The 24,086-nt window shown below is 38.7% G+C and overlaps 2 protein-coding genes across 8 annotated transcripts in view; one reads left to right on the plus strand and one right to left on the minus strand.

Annotated features, from left to right (window-relative positions):
• The window catches only part of ATG10 (autophagy related 10), a 449,505-nt gene extending 444,317 nt beyond the window's left edge, over window positions 1–5,188 (minus strand). The window contains exons 1-2 of one of the 2 annotated variants that reach the window (XM_058728214.1): window positions 4,579–5,188; window positions 3,351–3,411 (exon numbers count right to left, since the gene is read on the minus strand). The gene's annotated coding sequence lies outside the window, so the exon portion shown is untranslated. Of the gene's footprint in view, window positions 1–3,346; window positions 3,412–4,578 lie in introns of both variants that reach the window. The other variant, XM_058728204.1, reaches the window with a different exon arrangement.
• Window positions 5,189–5,346: 158 nt separating this feature from the next.
• SSBP2 (single stranded DNA binding protein 2) overlaps window positions 5,347–24,086 on the plus strand; it is a 304,408-nt gene continuing 285,668 nt past the window's right edge. Inside the window, exon 1 of one of the 6 annotated variants that reach the window (XM_058728082.1) lies at window positions 5,347–5,549. In XM_058728082.1, coding sequence (XP_058584065.1) covers window positions 5,488–5,549 — 62 coding nt within the window. In that variant the 5' untranslated portion in view covers window positions 5,347–5,487. The remainder of the gene's footprint in view (window positions 5,550–24,086) is intronic. The other 5 variants (XM_058728030.1, XM_058728011.1, XM_058728038.1 and 2 more) reach the window with 5 other exon arrangements.

Genomic DNA, 24,086 nt, shown 5'->3' on the forward strand with positions numbered 1-24,086 from the left:
AACCCCTTATAGTCAAACTATTTCAAGATAAATAAAATATAATAGTGGAATAATTTATCGCCTTCTTTTTTTGACATACTTCGTTGAGAGGACCCAATAATGTTGGAAAATAATGAAAAACAAATGAGTAGTTATTTTTCCCCCTATGTTTCCATTTCTAACAGGAGGAAATGACACTGCCTGGAATGTTCACAGCCTCCTTCATGAGACTGGGGCCTTTGTCAAATCCAAGAGTGCAAAGACATCATATTGGCATAATCTTAGTAGGTGAAAAACCATTGTGAAGATTTAGGAATGCACTGAAAAAATAGTAATACTTTTGAATAAAGAACACTCTTTGGCATACTTTCTATTACATAACTTTCAACATTTAATGACAAAAAGCCAGCCAGTGAATACTGCAACACTCGGGATTTGTTTTGCAAAATGTGCTAAAGTGTGTGAAATTGCAATACGTGGTAGCCCCACTTTTTTCATTTTTCATCATCTTCAGCTTATGTGCAATTTTTTATATCAGGATTATTTTTTTCTAAGTTATTAAATTTGAAATCTTGATGGTGCTAAAAAAGACTAGGCACTCTAGAGATGGAACGGTTTAGAACCAGTAGATCTGTACAGTCTCTCCTAACCCATTGGTAAATGTTTATGTATAGCTAAATTGGGATTTTAAAAATCTAGGGCAATAGGTTAAGAAAACAGTCATTGCCTCAGATTAACTGATGTTAAACCAATAACAGTGTGTCAAATAATGTTAATTTGAGGCCCCATTTCATTTATTATTCTGGTATAAGAGACCACGTTGCATAGTATTACAGTTGTAATGACTCTATTCATTCAATTACTTTGGTACATGGCATGTAAGCAGTTTGTGAATCTAAGCATGCTAGTCCGTTCTGCCTGGGAGTGAAGTTTCATACAGTAGTTTGAGTGACAAACATCTCAGAGCTTGCTCACATTCCTCTGTGGAATAGTCACTTCTGAGAGAAAGAGGTGTGGCTCCGTGGTCTGAGAACAGTACTGTCAGCCAGGAACACAGAGTTCTCATCCTGGAACGAGTTCTGTTCTCTTTATGGATCAGATCATGCTAATAAATCTTTCTAGGACTCAGTTTACCCAGTTAAAAAAGCTGGTTATGAAAATCTAATTAACAGGTATAATGACTATTCACGAACAGATATCTGTTAAATGATTTGAAATGAAAAGTGATATGAATGTAAGATATTTTTCATAAACTAGTTTATGAAACAAATTAATAATAGAAAATTTTCGGCCTTTGAAAAAATTACCCCAGAACAAGAAAATTAATTTTAATACATTTCAATGTTTATTTTAATTTTTCTAAACATTTTCTACTCTAAATGTTTTTTTTTTAAGTTAACATGCTAAGTATACTCTGTGATGCAAATAATTAAATTCACCATTAGTTTCTATTTAAACTTAAAGAGGTAGCCTCTTTGTTCTATATAGCAAAGGGAAATCTTTTCTAAAGTTCCATGCACTATAAGAATATGGACATTATTAACCTTAATGTTTTATAGAAAAAATGAGGATCAAAGAAATGCATAGTTAATCTAGAGCAGGGTGGTATACAAACTGCCTATTTTAAAATGATAAAGACTTCCAAGAATAAGATGCAATTTCCAAAAAGAGAAAATTGTGCATTTGTACACAAACAAAACCAGGGCAGGGGAGAAAGACCTAATGATTGAGTAATTGTGGTGTTCTATATCTGAAAGAATAAAGAAAAAAAAAACCCCTCAAATACATGTGTTTCATTCTGGTGGCTCAGCTAGTCAGCACTCTTTCTCTCTTCCAGCCCCCCCAGATTAATCAGCCTTATGTGTGAGGTTAAAAAGAACGATTAACTTCTAAAAAATATATTGTGGTTATTTACAGGAAGACTTAAATCTCCTGTCTTCCCCTTTCTTAAAAATGAAAACAAACAGACAATGGATCTTCAATTCTATGTCTGGGATCTCAAATTTGGCTGTGAATATGTGTTTCAAATCTCATTAATTACAATATTGGCCCCACGAGATACAGTTGCTGATGCAAAGAACACTCTTTGTACTCAAAATAATTTGAACAAGGGCAAAGAAGCATTTTATTTACATGTGTAAACATTAACAAGAAAATAAAATAGAGATGGTTCAGATAGCTGCTGAGATGTTTTAATGACAATTGATTTGATTACTACTGAAGCTTTAAGGTTACCGCGTATAGGGATAGTCATGTTTTCACTTAGTGTATTTGTTGGATAATAACGTTCTTGTAAAGTTAACTCTGACATTAACTTGGCAAGTTCTGAACTAAGACCTTTTCGCATTTTATTCTTTTTGGATACTAAGACCAACCATATTATTCTGAATTCCACGCCCTACTGTGCAGATTTACAATTTATTTATTTCTTAAATATCAGAAAATATGCCATTACTCAAAGGACTTTTCCATGTAATAAATGTGGGTGAAAACCAATCAAATGAATACATTGCAGCAGTAGACAGGAAACAGCTTCTCTTGTTTTCTTTTCTCTTTAGGAAATAGTAAATTAAACCATAGCTATTTGTGGTCTTGTGCTATAAGATCACATGTGGTCATACATTTTCATCCTATTAACAAATCTGTTGGCTCAGTGGGTAGAAAGTAAAGTCCACTGTAAAGATGTCTTAATGCCTTATGTAGGGAGGGTCATCTGCTGTGTATAGCCACAACCTAAAAATCTTGCTTTGAGATCTGATTGTGTTTATTGGCTGTCTTTAAATGGACATTGAAGAGCAGAGTTAAGCAGTCCTAATTACATATAAGAATCACTTGGAGCTTACAAAAAAATACAGAGGCCAGGGTCCATCCACAAAGTTTCTGAGTGAGTTAGTTGAGGGCGGTGGGGGGGGGGGGGGGGAGCGGGGGATGTCCCAGAAACTTGTATTTAAAACCAAACCAACAAAACCCAACAAAAAATAAATCCTCTTAGGGCAATTCTAATGTGCCATGACTGAGAACCATAGAGAATCCCAACTCTAGTGCAAGGATAATAACGAATTTGTTTTTAGATAACAGTACAAAGCCCACTCTTGATCTTTAATGGAAACCTTACCTTAGTCCAGGTGTGGGCATGGATTAGCAGCTGCCATAGCTCCGTCCTTGACATCATTCTCAAAGCAGTCCCTTATACAAAGTGTTCTATGGGTCATGGAGCTTTGAGATGCTAATTTTCTGGGTTAAAGCCAATGAAAGTTGATAACTGAACAACAAATTATATATGCTAACTCTGAAGGTAGACTCTGTAAAGAGTGGCAGCCTTACACACATGTGAGCACTTTGAGCAAAAGTTCATTAAAAGAGAGACTTACTCAGCATCACTCCTTCCTGTTCTTCTGAGTCCATGAATGTCATGTCTCCACCACCAAATCACTATAGTTCATTGTAAACAGAAAGGGGGATTTTGAATTAGAAATGGCAAATTACTTCTCTTGGAAATTAATCAACGTAAGCCTATGTGATTTCTCACTTTCTTCATTCTTCTATGGGATGCATTTTTGTCCTTTTAATAACAACACTTTTTTCTTGCATCCTTCAATAGTAACTTAGGTCCTTTATTGTTTTTGCCATCTTTTGCTATCATATTCTATGGTTTCATTTAATCCTATTTCTTTTATTCTTCTTTCCTACCTTTTTACACTTTACCTTTTCCAATTAAAAAAACAAAACAAAAAAACTTCTCTAACACTAGAATAGCGGGTCCTTCTTCATTTTCCCCAGTTTTTGTTTTGTTTGGTTGCCAATCTGTTTTCTGGGTCTCTTTCTTTATTACTAACTGCCCTTCCTTAACCTTCTGTTGATGTTTCATTCCTATCACTTGCTGATGTTGGTCATAAAGCCCATTTCTTTCCATTCCATTTATCTTTGTATCTCCATAAGCATTTTTAGGGTCCTACTACTAAAAGCTTAAAGCTCTATGTGAGAAACAGAAAGGTAGCTTTCCCCATTTAAATCCTATTTCCTCTCCCCTCCCATAGCCGTTCCATGTCTATTCACCCTTTCCTGATGTTTCCCCCAGTCTGACCCCCACCTGCACCCCTCTTCCTCTGTCACTCCCTATTTGATGCCCATGTCTTCTTTCTAACCCCATTTGCACTCTGATTTTGCATCCAAGGATCTCCACAAGATAAAGGATGGAGTTCTATCGGGAACCAGATTGTGCTACAGAAACTTTCTGCACATTTACTGAAATGGGATTAGGGGCTTTGATCCAGAAATATTCTCAGGCAGCCTTTCAGCTCTGGCACAATTTTGTACACCTTGAAGGAGGGTTGGGGCCTACTCTGATGGACAACGGCTGAGCTGTCTTTAAAGGCCTTCTGGGGCCCTTTCCACTTCAAAGGTTAGGATGAGAAGGCATCACCGACCAAGGCTGGAAAACCAGGCCAGGTGGGCCTGGGGCCCTTTTCTGCAGCATTTCTGGCACGGGAGCTGTTGCACGGCGTGCCACAGAGCTTCGAGGGTCCCGTGCAGGGGCCAGGGTAGGGGGCCAGTGAGTCCCCAGGAATCACTGGGCCATTTTGGGAGAGGGAGGCTCACCTCTAAAGAGGGGAGGCAGGCCTGAGGCAGGGTGTTCCCCAGGGAAGCAGGGTGCGGCCCCGGGGGCGAGGCGACGCCACCCCAGCGGCGCCCGCCGAGGGCGGGAGGGACAATCTCTATCCAGGAGGGAAGGCGAGACGCTCTGGGTCGCTCAAACATAAGGTCCAGGGAACTGCGCGTGTGTCCCCTGCCTGCGGCCCTCTGGGAGCAGGGCGTGGTGGGGGGACGGGGGGAGGGGGGTCGACACCCCAGGGAGAACGGCTGAGGGCTGTAGAGATCAATCCAGGGTACTGGCGCGGGGTCACAGACAGGAGAGGAGCAGGAGAGGGGGCTGGTGGGGGCTCCCACGAAAGCTGGGGCCGTATGTCTGTCTGTGTACTCGGCGGGCGCCCCAAAGTCTGGGGCTGCCACAGCTCCAGCTCCGCCGGCTCCTACCAGTGATTCCAGGCCGCACTTTCCCCTCCTCCCGGCGCCTTCTCTCCAGTGAGGAGCCGAGCGCGGGCGGCGCGGGGGGAGGGGCGGCGGCAGAGAGAACAGCCAGTTGTTTAAAATCCTTCTAGAGCAGTTTCTAATTCCCCCCTTGCGCCGGGGTTCGGAGGGGGGAGGGGGGAAAGAGAGCGGGAGGAGGGAGGAGAGCGGAGAGGGAAGGAGGGAGGGAACCCGGGAGGGAGGGAAGGAGGGAGGAGACTGCCGCTTAGGCTGTAGCCGCCACCGCGCGCTTCGGCAGGCCGGAGGGAGGAGGAGGCCTGTCAGTCTCGCGCGTTGCCTGGGCGAAGGGGGCGGAGCTTTAGCGTGGGGCCGCCAATAGTGGGGGTGGCTGCGTGGGTCGCCATGGGGACGGGGCTGTTCCCGGGGAGGCTGTGATGGGTTGACAGGTGCGTGACAGTGGGAGCTGCTCTCGGCACAAGCATGTACGGCAAAGGCAAGAGTAACAGCAGCGCCGTCCCGTCCGACAGCCAGGCCCGGGAGAAGTAAGTGTCTCCGCTTCTCACCCACCTCCGCCTTCACACGCGCGCACACACACGCACGCACTCGCACACTCTCTTGGAGACACACAGACCCAGACACTCTCCGCCCGGGGAGAGCCGGGGGTGGGCTGGCAGGGGGAGGGGTACGCGAGGTGGGGGCGTGCGGTGCGGGGAGCGGCTGTTTCCCAGGAGGTGCTCGCGCGGGGCGGGCGGCCTTGGGGGGCTGCCGGCGGGAGGGAACGAGTGTGCTGGGGGGCGGTGGCGGTGCTGGTGCCGAGGACGGAAACTTGTTTGGGTGATTGGGGGAAATAACCTACGGGTTCACCTCCTCACAAAGTAACTTTAGAGCTGGGGTCCGGGGCTGCGAGGACCCAGAGCGCTGCCGAGGGTCGCGGAGGGGGCGGGAGGGGGCAGCTGCGTGGAGGAGGGCTCGCGGTGGGAATGTGGGTGTTTGGAGCGGCGGGCTGGGGTCGGGGCAGGCAGCGCGAGGGGCGCTGCGGCCGGGGCTCCGGCGCCGGGATTTGGGGCCGGGATCGCCGGACGAGTCGAGGGCGGCGGTGCCGGGCGCGCGGCGGGCGGAAGCCGGGCGCGGAGCGACCGAGCGGGGCCCCGCGGGGCGCGGAGACGCGCGCTGGGCGCGGAGGGCGTGTGCGGGCGTGGGCTGGGTGGGCGTCCGGGCTTTTTCCAGCCCGCGGAGGGACTGGGCGTTCGTGGTGCCCCGTGCCTAGCGGAACCCGGGTGGTCGGGCGCCGCTGAAGTTTGGGAGACTAAGAAGGACCGAGTTCTTGGGGGAGGAAAAGTGTGCTGGCGAGGAGCGGGATCTGCTGGAGCAGGCTGGTGTTTCTGCCTGTCGCAGCAGACCCAAGTCCGTGGCGGCGGCTGGAGAACTTTTTTTGGAGACTTGCCGCCTCCCTCCCAAACGTCTGGGGGCCGCGGCTGCCTCGGCACCGGGCGGGGCGGCCCCCGAGGGGCGGTGGTCGTGGGGCGCGTAGAGTGGGAGTTGTGTGAGCTGCAGCGGCCGGCGGGAGGAGGTTTGTCTGGGGGTGCCCTAGGAGCAGTGGTCCGAAAAGGGATTTGCCGGAAGGGGAGAAGCGTTGAGTGGGGAGACACAGGTGTTAACTCCGGTGGGAGCCCAGGGGAGGCCTGCGAGAAGAGAGCCCCTCCCGTCCTGGGATGCCACCGTCACGGCACAGTGCGAAGCAGGGCTGTTTGCTGCTATTCTTACGTACTTGTAACGGTGATTTGGTTGTTACTAAAAATGAGAGCGAATAGTAACTGTGACCACTGAGGAAGAACCCCTCTTTTCTGTGCAGCAGATCGGTGACTCCCAGTAACCACCTCCACTCTGAGGTTTGAGGCTTATCTTTGCCATTGAACGCGCTCTGCCTTTCCGAGGGGGTTCAGACTGGGGGAAAAGTCTGAGAGCATCTTTCAAGAGCTACTTTGGTTACCTTGCGCTCGGAAGTAGCTGCCTGAATAAAAACCCAAAACTGAGACGACCGAGTTTCTCTCCTTGCTTTGGGGAGTTAGTAGGCTTCTGAAAGTTTCTTTTGCCCTAGGGATGGGAACGTTTCCTAATCTTCGTGTTGGCAGCAACACACACAATTCCCGTAGGATTTAGGGGTGGCAGGCCTTGATGTAGCAAAACAAACAAAATTAACGGAGCGATGCTGGTTTTGTTTTGTTTTCCAGAGGTATTTTCTGAGGAGATAGATTTAGAATTTAGTTGATGTGCCATGAAAAATACAGAAGACAGTATTATAGACTTGTTAAGAAATAGCAGTTACTAGAACTTAAGTTTTGAAATAACAGCCCAATTTATGTGCATTAATCATTTGGTTGTAATAGACCTGAAAAGATAAAAACAAGATGTTTTAATGATTACAGAGTATTGGGATCTCATATTACTGAGAGTGAAGGAATTGAACTGTATTGAGACCTTTCGGGGTGGTTGAATTTTAGAGTCAAAGTAATGTTGGATTTTAGTTAGATTTCCAGGAATAGTTGAATCTAATCTGTATCCTGATAACTTTGTAAAAAAAAAATTATCTGAGATAAAAATGAGAATGTGATGTATCTGTGGTCCTTTCTAGCCTAATTCTGTGATTCTGCCATGAAAAATAATTGCCACTTTTGCTGTCCAATCTACCAAACTGAACACCAAGTAACATCTACTCTTGTAAGCAAAGTGGTGAGGGTTCTGCTAGATGGTGCTATTTGATTTAAATATGTTTCTTCCATTCATTATAATTGGCAGCAGGAATCCTGGACTAGCTTGCCTTATGAACTATATATAGATGAAGAGGCCACTTTTGGGGAACTGACAATGACTGCTCTGAGTTAATTGTTGTTGCATTAATTTCTGGGTGAACGCTGTTTAAATCTAAGACAAACATTGAGGTAGATTCTATTTCATACAATAAACTTAGTTTCATTTTGATGAGAGCATTGATTTGATCTCTCAGTTTTCCCCTTTATTATTATTCACTTGGGACTTTAATGGCACTGTTCTACAACAGTGTGCTAACTTCTGAAGATAAGAATCTTGAAGTTGTCTTTAAAGTGGATATTACCAGATTAAAAATAAAACATAAGGTGGCATATTTAAAAGGTACCTGAGCAAAGAAGAGTTCTCTTTTAGTAAGGAAATTAGAATTGTTCTGATCTTAAAAATCACAGACATAATTTGTTTTTCAGTAATAAATATGTAAGTATTTTAATAAAAACATTCTAAAAAATGAGTTAAAATGAATAATGGGATGTATATGAAAATACTGGGTTTGTAATGTGTCAGGAAATGTATTTTCTAATGAGTTCATGGCCTGATAGCTGACAACTGCTTATTATATCTTTGCTTTCTCTTTCATTAAGAACCCACTATATGGAATACTTGAAATTAATTTGTAGGTTTTATATAGCAGGTGTAGTTTCAGTATATAGTTCTGAACATAAAAATGGCCAGAGTCAGGTTAATTATTTTGTTGTTTTAAAGATGGGACAGATCATGTCTGTACAAAGATTTTGCTTAGGTTTAATTGTAGATGGAGTGATTGAACACCCTTGGTGGGAGGTGGGATGTTTGTATAGAAATTTAAATTCTGATCCTGTTAGGTCATTTCCCACTTTAGCAGGCTTTCTTTGTAACACTGATCACAATTGTAATTAAGTAACTATGTAATTGCTTGCCTAATGTCTGGCTTCCTCTAAAATGTAAGTTTTTTGAGGGCAAGGGATGATGCTTCTAATTTCTTCTCTGAGGTATCCTTGACATTAAAAATAATGCTTTCATATGTCTGAAGCACCAAATAAATACTGTTGAATAAATGAAGACGTTAGACTCAAAGGAATTTCTTTCAGTGTGGAAAAAAAAATTATTTCAGTGACCTCCAAAATAGGGACTTTGAAAGTTTGAGTTCCACATTCTCTAGGTTAGTTGTATTTCAAACATAGCCAGTGGCAACAAAACAGTAATTATTATTTATTTCTTATTCTATGTGCCTGTCGCTGTGCTTGCGCTTTTTGTATATTTTCTCTAATTCTCCCAACAATTCTGCAACACAGTAGTGTTTTTTGTTTTGTTTTGTTTTTAATTAAATAAGAAGACCCAGGGACACATTGCTAGTTGGGTTTCCAACAACGATTTCTCTAACTTTAGAACCTGTGGTTAAAGCTGAAAGATACATTTTTCAGTGTACCAGATTGCCTTCCTGATCTAGGGTAGAATGCTATAGGTTTAGAGAACAGTATTACATAATCATATATAACACACTTTAGAAATTTAATCACATATGAATTCTCAACCTTAGGTGCACCTTGATGCTTATAACTTCCATTTTGACAGACTGTGGGCAAGGCATAGAAATTTTAAGAGTAAAAAGTCGGAAGCCTAAAATAATGAAAGATGCTTGTTCATTTTTTTTTCATCTAGGAATTTTGTTTTACCATTCAAGTTTTGAGATAAGACATTGTAGCTGTGAACAATTGGTGTATGAAATGTTACTGAGCTTTAAGCCCCACTGTATGCCACATTGCCACTAAAAGAATAACTGACACCTGTAAATAGATGAGTAGTGATACTACTCTCTTCGTAAACTAATTTTATCTTATAAAATTATATAATAGAACAGAGAGATGAATCTTCTATAAAGCAAAGTTGAACATAAGATGCACATACCAAACAATGACATCATATTAAGTAAACTTGTGAGAAACTACAGAAATCAAACTATGCATCTAACCTGAGTCTCTGTCTGAAAAGTAACTTTGGTTTTTCAATTATGAATCTTTTTTTAGTTGAATATACCAAGAAACAAATACCATATGCTCATTTTTAAGTGGTTAAAGTCTAATGAACATTTAAATACTGCTCCATATAGTGAAGTGTTTATAGGAGTTAGTCTCTGTCAGCATCATTTTATTCCCCTTTTTTTTTTTGTTACTCCCCTAAAAAAATTATAAACTTTTTTTTTCTTTCTTCCTTTCTGACAGAAATAAAGTTAAGACAAGTGAAGTTATACAAATCTCTTCTGAAACTTGATTGATGGGCAGTTAGCATAGTTCAATCAAGCCTTTTGGGGAATGACATTTTCTGTATTTTATTGACTCCCCCTTCCCAATCCTCAGGATGTTTCTTCCAGATACCTATGAGAGTTTTTCTTTTGATTGATCTCTTTTCCATTATTGTAGGAAAATCTAAAAACCAATTTTTGAAGGAACAAACCTAAAGAAAAAAAATATGTAAGATGTTGAGAGTTAAAATTTAGTATTGTTTATCCAGAAATTTATTTTGGCTCTTAGAAATAGTATTAATATTGTAATGTATGTTTTCACTGCAACGTGAAAAGTTTATTCTCAGTCTTTAGAACCAGTTGGCCATATAAAACCAAATCAGGATGAAAACATCGTTAAATTTTAGTTGCTCTGCAGTAGTGGACCAAATGTGTCTCACATTCTCAATTATTACTAGAAAAGAGACTTATGTTGTTTTAAAATTAAAACACATTCTGTGGGTAGGGGTTGAAATACCTAGGTTGCGGTTTATTAACATTTCAACCCAATAGGTTAGAGTTAAAAGTAAACTTTGGGAAAAAATAATTTTGAATTTAGAATCTTTTTTTTCCATAGAGATCACAACTGTTACATTAATGTTGGGGCTTAGGATTGAGGGTTAATGTACTGGATTTAGAAGACATGATCGTACTTCTCAGAATATATAGCTTAAAAATATGTAGTGAAGATAATTATAATTTTATTTTTGAAATATGTAGTGATATTCTCTACTAGGGTAATGTACATTATTGCTTTGACATCGGTATGGGAATGATGAAACATTTGCATGCTGGTGACGTTAGTTTGTAATTGTAATACGTGAACCTCTGTAAACATGCTAAAATACTAATTTTATTAATAACTTATTGTTTCCCTAGGGAAGGACTTAAAATAGCATTGGAGCCATAGAATAAGATATATTTGTTAATACCTGAAGAGAGTTTGGAATAAAAAATAAGTGCTTGGATTTAGATTTTAAAATTTGCTTATCCAATTTTGTATATATTTTACATATTTAACATCTATTCATGTAAGGTTTTGTTAACATCTGTGTATAACTTCATATGACTAGGACTGTGAAAGTTATTTGACTGTTATACCAAAATCCTGTGTGTACTACCAAAATGATCTGAAGAGTGGTCCATCAAAATTTATGTCTTGTTTTCAGTAATGGTAGAGTAATAGTAGAAGCTATTCTTACCTCCCCCAAACTGTTTATCTTATTCACTGTGTGAGGACATTGAAAAACAGGTGGAAAAATGGTCCAGCCAGGGAATAATAGGGTTTTTCCAGGTGACTTTTAATAGCTTTGCAGGCTGTCCAAATTTATGGTTGGTCATAATGGGTAACTGGTAATTTTTGTCAGAGTAAGTTAATAAAGATTTTTGAAAAGTGGAGCTAATAATGTTATTGGAATATTGACACAACTAAAAATTTATCTGGACTCAGAAGCACCTGGACAGTTCCAACGCAATGAAAGAATTAATATTCATTTCTTGTTCATCTTTAAAAGAGAAACTTCAGTTGGTGTCACTTTTAGTAGTCACGAAACTACTCTCACATTTTACTTTAAGAATTTTGATGATTCTATTTCATTTAGGACCTAAACAGCTTTCCAGCAGTAATGAGCCATCATAGCATTTCACATCACAATTCAGCTGGAGTGAGCTTGAACCAATGACCTGGCAATCTCCTGTTTTTGATCTGCATTAATTTTGCTTCATGGAATATCATATAAATAGTTCGGCACAGAAAAAATTGTAGAGACTGATGTATAATATTGTATCCTTTTTTCCCTATTTTTAAGGATTTTTTTGTAATTGTAAGTATAAGACAGTTTTAATACTTATTATAGTTTTAAAATAAAATTTGTTTATTGAGAGAGACAGAGAGGGACTGAGGGGGAGAGAGAGAGAGAGAGGGAGGGAGAGAGAATGAGTGGGGGAGGGACAGAGAGAGAGGGGGAGAGAGAGAATCCCAAGCAAGCTCCACACTGTTGGCACAGACCCCGATGTGGGGCTCCATCTCATGAATCGTGAGATAATGACCTGAGCTGAAATCTAGCAGATGCTTAACCTGCTGACCCACCTAGACCTCCCAATAACTAATATAGTTTAATTATTAATTAGTATAATCTAAACCATATTAAAATACTGATGAAATATTTGTGAAGGTAAGAACAGTAGATGAAAAGTTATATGTGGCTCTGTCCATGTAAGCTCAGAGAGGAGTTGGTGCTCAAAACAGGCTCTTGCCTGAAATTGATATGGTTATTTTTCTTTAGTGATCTGATATTTGGCTTGAATCTTCTTTTATTTACCTACTTCAGGCTTGAGAAAGAACCAAAGCTACTTCACTGATAGAAGAAAGCTAGGTAAATTCATTATTCTATTAAACTTGATTTTATTTAAACAGGATTAAAATAAATGTTTTCTGTAAAATAAAATCCTAAATACTTCATGAAGAGCTTGTGGAGTTTTGCCATAGAAAGTTATTTTTTTTAATATTAACAATGACAGCAGTGCTATCATTTGCGTATTTTGTTTGTTTTGGCCCTTTACTTGCATTGTCTCATTTAATCCCTCCAAGAATCCACTAGATTGTAGGTGCTATTTTCTGTTAATGTTACATAAGAAACAGAGGCTTAAGAGTTTGTCATGCTTTTGGCGGCAGGTATTAAGACAGGAGATAGAAAATGGTTTAATTGATCAGGGTTTAAAAATAAATCTCACATAACAGGATGTCTGGAAGAGGTAGTTTCAGAGTTGATTCAGTGCCTCAAGAATATCAGGGATCATTTTCTTTATCATTCCTCATCATTTCCCTCCAATCAACACAACATCCCTGCACCCCATTCCCAGTATCACTTCCTCGTGCAGCCAAGTCAAAGGCAGGAAGAAGGGTAAGGTTTTTCCTTGTGTCTAATTAATTAAGGAAGAAAACCTTGAAGTTACTTAGCAGATATCTTCTTAGGCCATATGGAAGAGAATTGCAACATTTCCTACCCCTACTTTAAACCAATTACTGGCAAAGGTAATGGGATTATTATAATTGGTTTAAATAGGTCATCTTCATCCTCTGAATCGGAAACCTTGTCTCCATTTTGCCTGAACTGCCTAAACAAAACTGGAGATCTTTGGCCAGGAAGATGTATCTTGAGGATATGGAGAAAATACAATGGGTCCCTCCTTTCATGGGTCTTACTTTCAAGGTTGAAGGAAAAACATATAATAATAAACAAGTAAATAAATGTGGTAGGCAACTTCAGGTAGTCAAAGGAGCTAAAAAAAAAAAAAAAGTAATAAAGTAATATAGACCGTGAGTGGGAGGTGATGGTAGACTTGGTAGTCAGGGGAAGGTTCTTAGAGAAGGAGACATTGAAATAGGGTCCTGAGTAATATTTAAAGTATCAGTCATCAGAAGTTTAAGGGTTAGAGCATTTCAGATAGGTCTAATAATTGAGGAAATCTTTTAGCATCAGCATAATTAATCAAAGATTTATAAAATATTAGTCAAATTTGGAAAAAGAACCGCTGCTTCCTAGAGCCTGGCTTTGTTTTTTACTGAGGAATTGGATGGTGGGTCTAGTTTTTGATTGACTGTCTTTCATTTCCTGAACGCAGGGATGTACTTGTTCTAATAAGAACAGTGGAGCATATGGCTTTTATAATAATGTTGATAGAAATAGCAAAGATTTATTAAACACTTAAAACCTATCGTTTTGGCAAAGGATGGTACAACTGGTGTAATTATTTCTCATAAATTTCCCAGGTTGGATTAGACCCTCTTATTTATGCAACCTCTCCTTTTCCTTTTCACATCCATCATAAATTAATGAATTATTTGTATGATGTTTTGTTTAATGTCTCCTCTCCAGGTTAGATTGGAACCTCTCTGAGGCCAAGAGCCACAGTGTCATCTTCTCAGGTGTATTCCTACTGCTTAGCATAGTGCTTGGAATTCTGATTAGGTATTTGTGGAATAAATGGATTCAGGATGTAACCAATTATAAAAATATCATAACAGGATGTCACTATATCTGGTTTATTTTCTTTTCAATATTCTAATATTTGGTACCAGTGTTGTGAGGTAATTTCTAAAGAAGAGTTTTCTATAATGTGGGAATTTAGTGGTTATTTTGTGAATTTCAGGACTATAGGAGACTACCTATTACTCAGAGAAATGTGTGTATTTTTAATATGAATTTTTAATATGAATTTTCAATTAATAAGGAGAATAATCTCCTTTTCTTGTTATTTCAACAAATTTAATAATATAAACAGAATTATACTTTATAGTTTCAAGGTATTTTAATATACATTGTTTTATTGAAGTCTCATAATAATTCTGTGAAATAGATGATAATTCTCATTGACTCTTGATATTTATAGGTAGAAATTCTTACTCAGGTAGGGTAATAGAGATGTGGGAGAAGTGAGGCATATTTAGATTTTCTTTTGGTTCCAGGGTCAGTGTTTCTTTTATTATACTATGGCTACCTCTTTTAAAATGAGAGATTAATGTATATTTTAAGAAGGCTTATGTATGGGTTTGATTAAACCTAGAATCATGGATTTGATAATAGTTAAAAGTATATGTCAGTAGTTTGGTTAAATGAAAAATATTGTTATAGTATGAGTTAAACACAATCTTACACAATTATTTAACTCCAAGAATGCTACATTACAAATAAAACCTGATTTTGGTTTGAATCCTTATGCTTTTGTTACAGAAGTTGGTTTGGAATTTGGGGTAGGTTGGATTTCTAATTTATGAACATTTAGGCTCTTTGATGAAGGAACTCTTCTCTATTCCTTTACCAGTTAGTTTTGATTTGGAGAGCTGGAATAGCAATAGGGAGAGGGAACCTCTGTAATAAGGAAGGGAAAGTCTTGATATGGATTAATGATAGACTATTCTCTTGTTTTTTTTTATCGTGATAAAATAGTACAACATAAAATTTACCGTTTTAACAAGTTTTAGGTGTACGTTTTAATGGCACGTTCACATTGTTATGCAACCATCACCACCATCCACCTCTAGAACTTTTTCATCGCCCCAAACTGAAACTCTGTACCTATTAAATAACTACCCACTTCCCCTTCCACCAGCCTCTGGCAACCACCATTCTATTTTTTGTCACATGAATTTGACTACTGTAGGTACGTGTATGAGTGGAACCATGCAATATTTGTCTTTTTGTGTCTGGCCTTTTTTTTGTTGTTGTTGTTTAAATCCTTAGCACCTTCATAAAGTAGGTATAATTTTCATTTTACATATGAACAGAGTCTCAGTGAAGTTATATACTTTGTCCAAGGCCTTAGTAAGTTGCATCGTCTGGATTCAAATTCAGGTTTCTTCCTTCAGTGCCAATTTTAACCATTTTGCCTGAGTGTTTCATTGCTTAATAATGGGAAAAATAATGGGAGTTGTGAGGGTGGGGAGTGGGAGGGAGTTTGGTTAGTTCTCTTCTCATATATCCATCATTTTTAGTTGGGGTGGGATGCAATAGAAAAGAGAGACGTTAAGGAAAGCGTTTTACATGTGCCAAAAAGGTGGGCAGAATTATATAGCTACCAAAAGTACTCCACAGATAGATCCAAATTCTTTATGTGGTATCTGAGATTTAACAACTTGAATGTAATGCTTGTCAGAGGAAGATGCCAATTAGGCGCTCAGGTTGTAATTTCAGGTAAAGCATTTTCTCCATTCTTGTTGTATGTAGAGGTGAAGTAATCTGGCATAAATTGCTGTCCTTAGTAAATTTTAGAGTCAGAAATAAACAGATGAGGAATATGTAATGTCTCAAAAAAAACTTTCTTCTCTAATTATGAGTCTTCCAACCAGCATATGACTTGTTGGTTTTTTGTTTGTTTTTTTGGCTAGGGCATCTGGAAAGTTCCATGTGCTCTAGGAGCAACAGTACAACCATACTGAGTCTAGTACTATAGTACTATAGTACATTTCTATAGTACTAAATATTAGAAAAATAGAAACATTTCCTTTGTTCAATTTTTACAGCATCATGAGCTGCTTGTCATTTATAACTGGATTAAAATTATGTGATGATTATGCTTTATTTAGTGCATTTAAGTAGTAGTAGTTATGAAGCTATTAAAAGTATTTCAATTAGCATTTTTAAAATCTTGATTTAAACTGAGAGACTGATATGGTTATTCTTTCATTTAGAAATACTGTAATGGAAAAAGTTAAGTGAAGTTTCTTACCATCGAATACATGCACACAATATATGTGTGTGTGTATGTGTATATAGTGGGAATAGTTTTTAGGTAGGAGTTCATCTTGGGAAATGACTTAATAATTCATTTTGAATTCAAATTGGTGCTGGGTCAATTATGTAAGTGAGTTGGATTTATGAATTCAGGACCAAAAAGATTTGAGTGTAGGCAAGTCTGTATTAAACATTAAAGGGTGCTGATGCTTTTCCATAGGATGAGTATATCATTAGCCAGAGAACTTATAGCAAGCATTGGCAAAAATGTTGTTAGTTGCCAAATATTTCTGTGTTTGTATTAGCTTGATCCCCAGCAGGATTGCTCCTTCAAAAGGAAAACCGGACAGAGTTTAATGCAAGTATGTTTAAGATTAAAACCCACCAGGGATGGAGGGACACCCAGGAGTTAGCAACAAGGGAAGATTTACCCCTCTTAGTTCTTTTTTAAAAAAAAATAATTTTTTTAACGTTTATTTATTTTTGACAGAGAGAGAGACAGAGCATGAATGGGGGAGGGGCAGAGAGAGAGGGAGACACAGAACCGGAAGCAGGCTCCAGGCTTTGAGCCATCAGCCCAGAGCCCGACGCGGGGCTCAAACTCATGGGCCGTGAGATTGTGACCTGAGCTGAAGTCGGACGCTTAACCGACTGAGCCACCCAGGCGCCCCTACCCCTCTTAGTTCTGAAGGGGAAAGGGGGCAGTCTACCACAATCTGGTGAGTGCTATGGTCATTGCAGAAAGACCACCCTCCTGGACCTGAGATTTTATGAAGAGGGCCACAGCCACTGTCAAACCCCCTGTAAATAGAGGCTGAAGGCCCAGCAGGGAAGAGATCTTCTTCCTATTCCTGCCATCTGATAAGCTGATGCCTCCTTTCTGTAGAACCCAACTGGAGTCCAGATGTCAAGGGAAATGAGATAATATACTCTTTAGAGATCAGCCTCTTAGGTCACAGCAGGACAGAAAGAGTAGAGAGTAGATCTGTTTGGGGTGCTTGAGTGGCTCAGTGGGTTAAGCGTCTGACTCTTGGTTTCATCTCAGGTCTTGATCTCATGGTTCATAAGATCCAGCCCCGCATTAGGCTCTGCACTGACAGTGTGGAACCTGCTTGGGATCCTTTCTCTCCCTTTCTGCCCCTAACCCCCTCAAGCTCACATGCTCTTGCTCTCCTTCTTTCTCAAAATAAATAAATAAACTTAAAAAAAAAATGAAAGAAATGTTAACTGTCTCTCTTTGTCAGCTTACCTTGATCCTCCTGAATCAGATCTGAATAACAATGCAGTCTCTGCCCACCAGGACTTTACTTTCCAGATGGGACTCAACTATTGGTCCCGTTTTTTTGTTGTTGTTTTTTTTTAAGTTTATGTGCAGCTGAAGCAATCACATGAGGGAACTCATGTTACCTTGCTAGGAAACAAGCACTATGCATATGTAGAAGGTGCATGGGAATTCTGAAAAGAGGCATGAATCCAGCATAGGGCTATGATATTCTCAGGAGATATTCCTAAGAGGATGTTTATTAAACAAGAAATAAGCATTAGCCACATTTGAGTTCGATGGGGGCACAGAGTAAAGAGTATTCTAGGAAGTGAGAGAAACATGTACAGAAGCAGGAAAGTATTGAGTATGCTATATTCGGTGAACTATAAGAAAGTTTGGTATGACTGGATATGCTGTAGAATAGGTGTAAGATAGGCTGCCAGATATGTCTGGCTAGTTAAACAGGAGCTATTTCAAGAATGACCTTGAATGACAGCTTGACCTGAGAGAGAAGCATTGTTAAGCAGAAAAGTGACATCATCTGATGTACATTTTAGAAGAATCATTCTGGAAGTAATATGGAAGGTGGGGTAAAGGGTGAGACAGAAATGTTAGAAAGCTATGGTAATAAGTAAGCTGTGGTAATAATACATCATGTTTCTACCCTAGTGGCAGTCCAGCAGATGTCTGAGGATAGAGAATACAGAGGACTTGGTGACTTAAATGTGAAAACATTAGAATTTTTAAGATGGCTGTAATTATGGATAGAAGTTTCATTCATAGCCTTGGAGGGACTACAGAAGGAACAACAGATAGGAGGTGTAAGGAAGAAGATGATGAGTTCAGTTTGAGGTACCATTCATACCTAGAGATGGAGCATGTTCAGAGGAAATCAGATGTGTCGTTCTTGAGCTGGGCTGGGAGTGTAGGGAGGTTTCTAGGCTGGAGGTACAAAATCAAGAAAGGATGGGGAAAGAGAAGTAACACTTGTAAGCATAAGGTACCTGTGTTTCAAGCATTGTGCCAGACACCTTTGTTTATATTTTATGTCATTCTTTAAACAGTGCTGTGAAATTGGTAGTATTATCTCCATTTTGATGAGGAAACGAAAGCTTTAATAAGATAAGTAAGTTAGCCAAGTCACACATGTCAAACCAGGAATCTGAACTCAGGTATAGCTCATTCTTTGTCTCTTAAAAAAAAAAACAAAAAACTTTAGGGGTGCTTGGGTGGCTTAGTGGGTTAAGCATCTGACTTTGGCTCAGGTCATGATCTCATGGTTCATGAGTTCAAGCCCCCCATGGGGTAAGCATGAGCCCTGCTTTGGGTGAGCCCCAGTTCTGTCTTTCTTCCTCTTCTTCTCTCTCTGTCCCTCATTCACTTGTGCCCCCCCCCCGAAAAAAAAACTTTATTGAAGTATGACATTCATGCAAGAAAAGTGCCCATATCATATGTGTATAGGTTGATGAATTTTCACTAACTGAACACAGCAGCATGACCAAATACCCACATCAAGAAAAAACTTCACCAGCACCCCAGAAGCTGCACACATACTGTGCACCCTCAGCCCCTCAACATTTAGCAGCAGAAATTGGTTTTCTTCCTTATACATGGCCTAATTTTCTTCACTAGTATAATCAGTTAAAGCTGTGGGATGGGAATGAAATCATCCTTCATGGGAATGTCCAGGGAGAAAGTGTGAAGAGACCACAGATGGAACTTTAGGGAATATTTAAGGGACAAGTGGAAGAGGAATTTGAGGCAGACTGAAAAGGAATACCAAGGAAATGAGAGGGAAACTCCTAAGGACTGGTGTCCCAGAGGTCAAGGAAGGGGCCTTTGGTGAATGGAGGCCTGAGTTACTGAGTTATGCCAGTTATATAGTAGAATGAATGAGGAGGTTAAACAAGGGTCCAATTTTTAGAATAAGAGATTATCTGCGAATTTAGGGAGAATAGTTTCACTGGAGTGGACCTAAGCTAACATGCAGTGTTTTAAGGAATTGAATATAAAGAAGGAAGGTGGAGACATCAAATGTGGACAGCCTCACTTGAGAAAGGAAGCAGAGAAAAGACTAAGTACAGAAAGATTGAGATTTTTTACTTGGCTAATTTTGTATGTGCAGGTGTTAGTAGGGGGACGCTATTTGATTCTGTCATCTTGTAAAGAAGTTTTCTAGAAACAAAGTTTCATTAGTACTTTAGTTGTGTGGGTGGGGAGGGGTGATTTTGGAGAGGTGGGGGAAGCTACATTGATCAGCTAAGGCAAGCTTCTGAAAGCTAGGCTAACAATTCTGTGTTCATCTTGATGCTATTTGGGATCCACTATAAGGTTTTTTACTTTATTTTTGAGGGGGGGGGGAGAGAGAGAGAGAGAGAGAGAGAGAGAACACGAACATGCGTGAGTGTAAATGAGTGGGAGAGGGGCAGAGAGAGGGAAAGGATCTGAAGCAGGCTCTGTGCTGACAGCAATGCAAGGCTGGAGCTCACTAACGGTGAGATCATAACCTGAGGTGAAGTCATGACCTGAGCTGAGGTCAGCTGCTTAACAGACAGAGCCACTCAGGTGCCCCTCACTCTAAGGTTTTTAAGCAGGGAAGTAACTTGAACAGAGTTTACTCTCTACCCTTGTGAAAACAGGAAATAAGTCGTCCCAGATGTTAAAAAATGTCAATTCCATCTTACCCAGATGTAATAACGCACAGATGAGTTGATAAATATGTTTTGTTAGTTTTAACAGGACAAACGTAAGCTCAGAGGAAAGCAATGGACATATTGAAATGATATGAAGTATGGTTTATTATTGATCTTCCATTTTTATGTAACATTTCACAATAAAATTTGTAACACTTTTGCACTGTCAACAGGCAGGTTTACAAAATATGTTGTGAAATATTTGTAAAACACTAATTCCATATTATTACTTATTTAAAAGTATATTTCAGTTAATTTTTATTTATTATTTTTATTTTGTTTTATTTTTCAATTTTTGATACAGAGGGAGACAGAGCGTGAGCGGGGGAGGGGCAGAGAGAGAGACACACACACAATCTGACAGGCTCCAGGCTCTGAGCTGTCAGCACAGAGCCCCATGCGGGGCCTGAACTCACAAACTGTGAGATCATGACCTGAACTGAAGTCAGACACTCAAGCGACTGAGCTACCCAGGCACACCTTCAGTTAATTTTTAAAATATAAGTTAGAATAAGTCCTGTGTAACATATCATTAATAGCATAATTGCCTTTTACATAAATCTCATTACTGTTTTATTAGAGGTTTGAAATGTAACTGATAGGATTAGGGTTGTTATTTATTTTTTTTGTTATATAGTTAAAAGATATATTAAGTTTTGTCAATATGTATTTTATATAATTCACCACATCCAGCATGAGATGAATTAAAGTTTACAACCATTGCTGTTCTAAGCAAAATCCCAAAGTACTTTCCCTTGGTCATTAATATAGCAATGCTTGCATTCAGGTAAAATCAACAATGAAGAGCATATGCAGGTCAATTTGATTTTTCTTGTGGGAACTTGAATAAAGTGGCATTTATTTGAAAGATCTTCCAGTAAGGGCAGTGGTCTTGATATGAATTAGAAAGTAACCAATTGTTGATTGGAGAGGCAATGATGGTCCTGGCTTAAAGATTGTATAGCCTACCATCTTTGAATGTTTTCTTTATAAGTGCTTATTAAATATAGAAAAATCTACTTAAATTCATGAGGCTCTGTATGTAGTAAGTCCATTTACCTTTGCTGGTTGGTTGCTTATATGGTGCATAGTAAGAATTTATACTATGGATATACTTCTCATTATCTGTTTTGCTTCTCCTCTTGCCAAGGCTAGGAACTTTGAAATATGTAAGTTACTTATGTTGTGTAGTAGTAGCCTGCTGTCATTTAAACTACAGTTGAGGGAGGGAGATGCTTGCATTGAACTAAACAAAAACCAAGGTGAAAAATATCTTATTTTAGGTTTACCAGGCCTTTAAATTATTAAAGATGGCTTTGAGATACTTTGCTATGTTGTCTATTTTATTACATTTTTTTCTTGCTTACGGTTATTGTGGAAGTAATACATAAATTAAACAATGATCTTTTTACCTATGTGTTGAAGAAATTATAAAGGCAAAGTAACAGGTACAGGTACAAAGTAACAGGATTTTGCTTCTCCGTGTTATCTACCAACTCATTTAAGTAGCTTTAGCCCAAATAAAATAGTCTAAATTATCAATTCTAATCAGAAAATATTCTTGGGTGGCTCAGTCAGTTGAGCATCTGACTTGATTTCTGCTCAGGCCCTATTCTGACAAAATGTAGCCACTGTCACATGCTTTGGGAGATCTTTCAGTTTCCTAAGCTATATTGCTTCTGGCAAATGCTGCCTAAAATTGTGACATTTGGGCAGATCAGAATGAGTTATATAGAGAGAGGAAAGGAATCATTAAAAATCTAGGGTTAATAATTAGATTTCTTAACAAATAAGATCCATTAGCAAAGTTGGAAGACACTATAAAGGACAGTTCTTGAACTTGTTTGATTTTAAATAAAATAGTCTACTTTAGGTAAATTCTAATAAACTGATATTATGTGAAATATATAGCTTATCAGTGAGAATATTTCAATTTTAAGTCTAATGAATTACTACTTGTGTGGCTGAATTGGGGGTTTCTGACCTTCTCTTCCAGCTGTTGATGTATTGATGGGGATCCCTATAATCATAATTTATTATGAGCAAAGGAGACTCATTTTTCTGATGTCTGAAAGTCATGGGAGCCCTCTCTATTCCCTCTGTGTCTACTACTATATGACTAGTTCTCCTCTGGCTAATTTCCAAGTTACATTTTTCATTCAATGGAATACTGAGATTGTTGCACACACACATACATATATACACATATATGTATGTGTGTATATATATGTGTGTGTATATATATATGTATATATACATATATATATATATATATATATATGTATATATACATATATATATATATACATATATATATATATACATATATATGTATATATACATATATATATATATATATATATATATATATATATATATATAGTGTTGGTGACTGATAGTATTTTATCTTGCTGATTGATAGTATCTTTATCTTGTTGTTTGACATTAAAATGAACTCAGGAAGACCTTTGTCTATTATTGGGAGATTCTAGATGTATTTATTTTGCTTGACAAAGAAGGCTACAGTTTTAACAAGTTTATTAGAATATTTAAAATTTTTTTTTCAACATTTTTTATTTATTTTTGGGACAGAGAGAGACAGAGCATGAAGGGGGGAGGGGCAGAGAGAGAGGGAGACACAGAATCGGAAACAGGCTCCAGGCTCCGAGCCATCAGCCCAGAGCCTGACGCGGGGTTCCAACTCACGGACCGAGAGATCGTGACCTGGCTGAAGACGGACGCTTAACCGACTGCGCCACCCAGGTGCCCCAAGAATATTTTAGAAATTTAAATATTTTGATCCAAATTGGAGGGTCTTGTAATTTAGAATTACTTTCTAAGACTTCTTTTCTTCCAGTGATGAGAGAATTATTCATTTAACTTTTTTAAAGGCAGAAGTTGAATGCTTTTTGAATGTGCTGTTTCCTAATTGTCTAAAATGACAAGAGATAACTTATAGCAATGTACTAGGCTGCTAAAATAGCTGACTGGAGGGAGTGCTTTTTTTTTTTTTTTTTAAAAACTACAAAGGGCATAAGATATTCTATTTTAGTGATAGGTGTATCTGCATAAAACTCAATTTTACCTGTAGTCAGGGTTTCTTATATATGAATCTTTCAAAGTAACCAGGCTGCAGAGCTTTATGCCAAAAGCAGCTTTGTGGTTTGACAGTGTTCAGATTGCTTGTTTTGCTTTTATTTATTTGCATATGTAATTTATTGTACCTGTAAAAAGGGAAGTTCTCATAAAAAGCAACAAAACAGGAAAAACAAGCAAGTTGTCATTTCTTCTGGTAGATTGTGATGTAGAGATTAGTTCAAAAAATTAAGTTTGAGAGATTCCATTTAATCTTGGTAGAGTTTTGATAGGAAGTTGAACATGTAAAAGTATTTTATTTAAAAATTAAATTAAAAATTAAGCACATTATTTACAAGATACTAAGAGTAAACTTACAGAGTACATTGGCATCAGTATTTATTGCATGTGTTGAATTCCAGAATATAAATTATAACTTTGTTCCATAAAGGCCAGTAATTTTTAATACATGTTTATATAGTATTTATCCATACTATGGCTCATGGATTACCACTTTATTTTGAAAAAAGAGAATTATGTTTTCATATTTACAAACTGAGAAAAAAGAATTAAGAAAAAATTGAAGAGCCAAATGGTTTAACATCATATATCATTGATTTTTTGGATGTTCTTGTTTAAAATCGTTTTATATTATGGTTCTGATTATGTTTTTCTGCTTTTGATGTAGCTTTGTAAGGATTACTATTAAGACTTTCTAATTCACATAA

This window comes from Neofelis nebulosa, chromosome 1, assembly GCF_028018385.1.
Source record: "Neofelis nebulosa isolate mNeoNeb1 chromosome 1, mNeoNeb1.pri, whole genome shotgun sequence".
Taxonomy (NCBI): domain Eukaryota; kingdom Metazoa; phylum Chordata; class Mammalia; order Carnivora; family Felidae; genus Neofelis; species Neofelis nebulosa.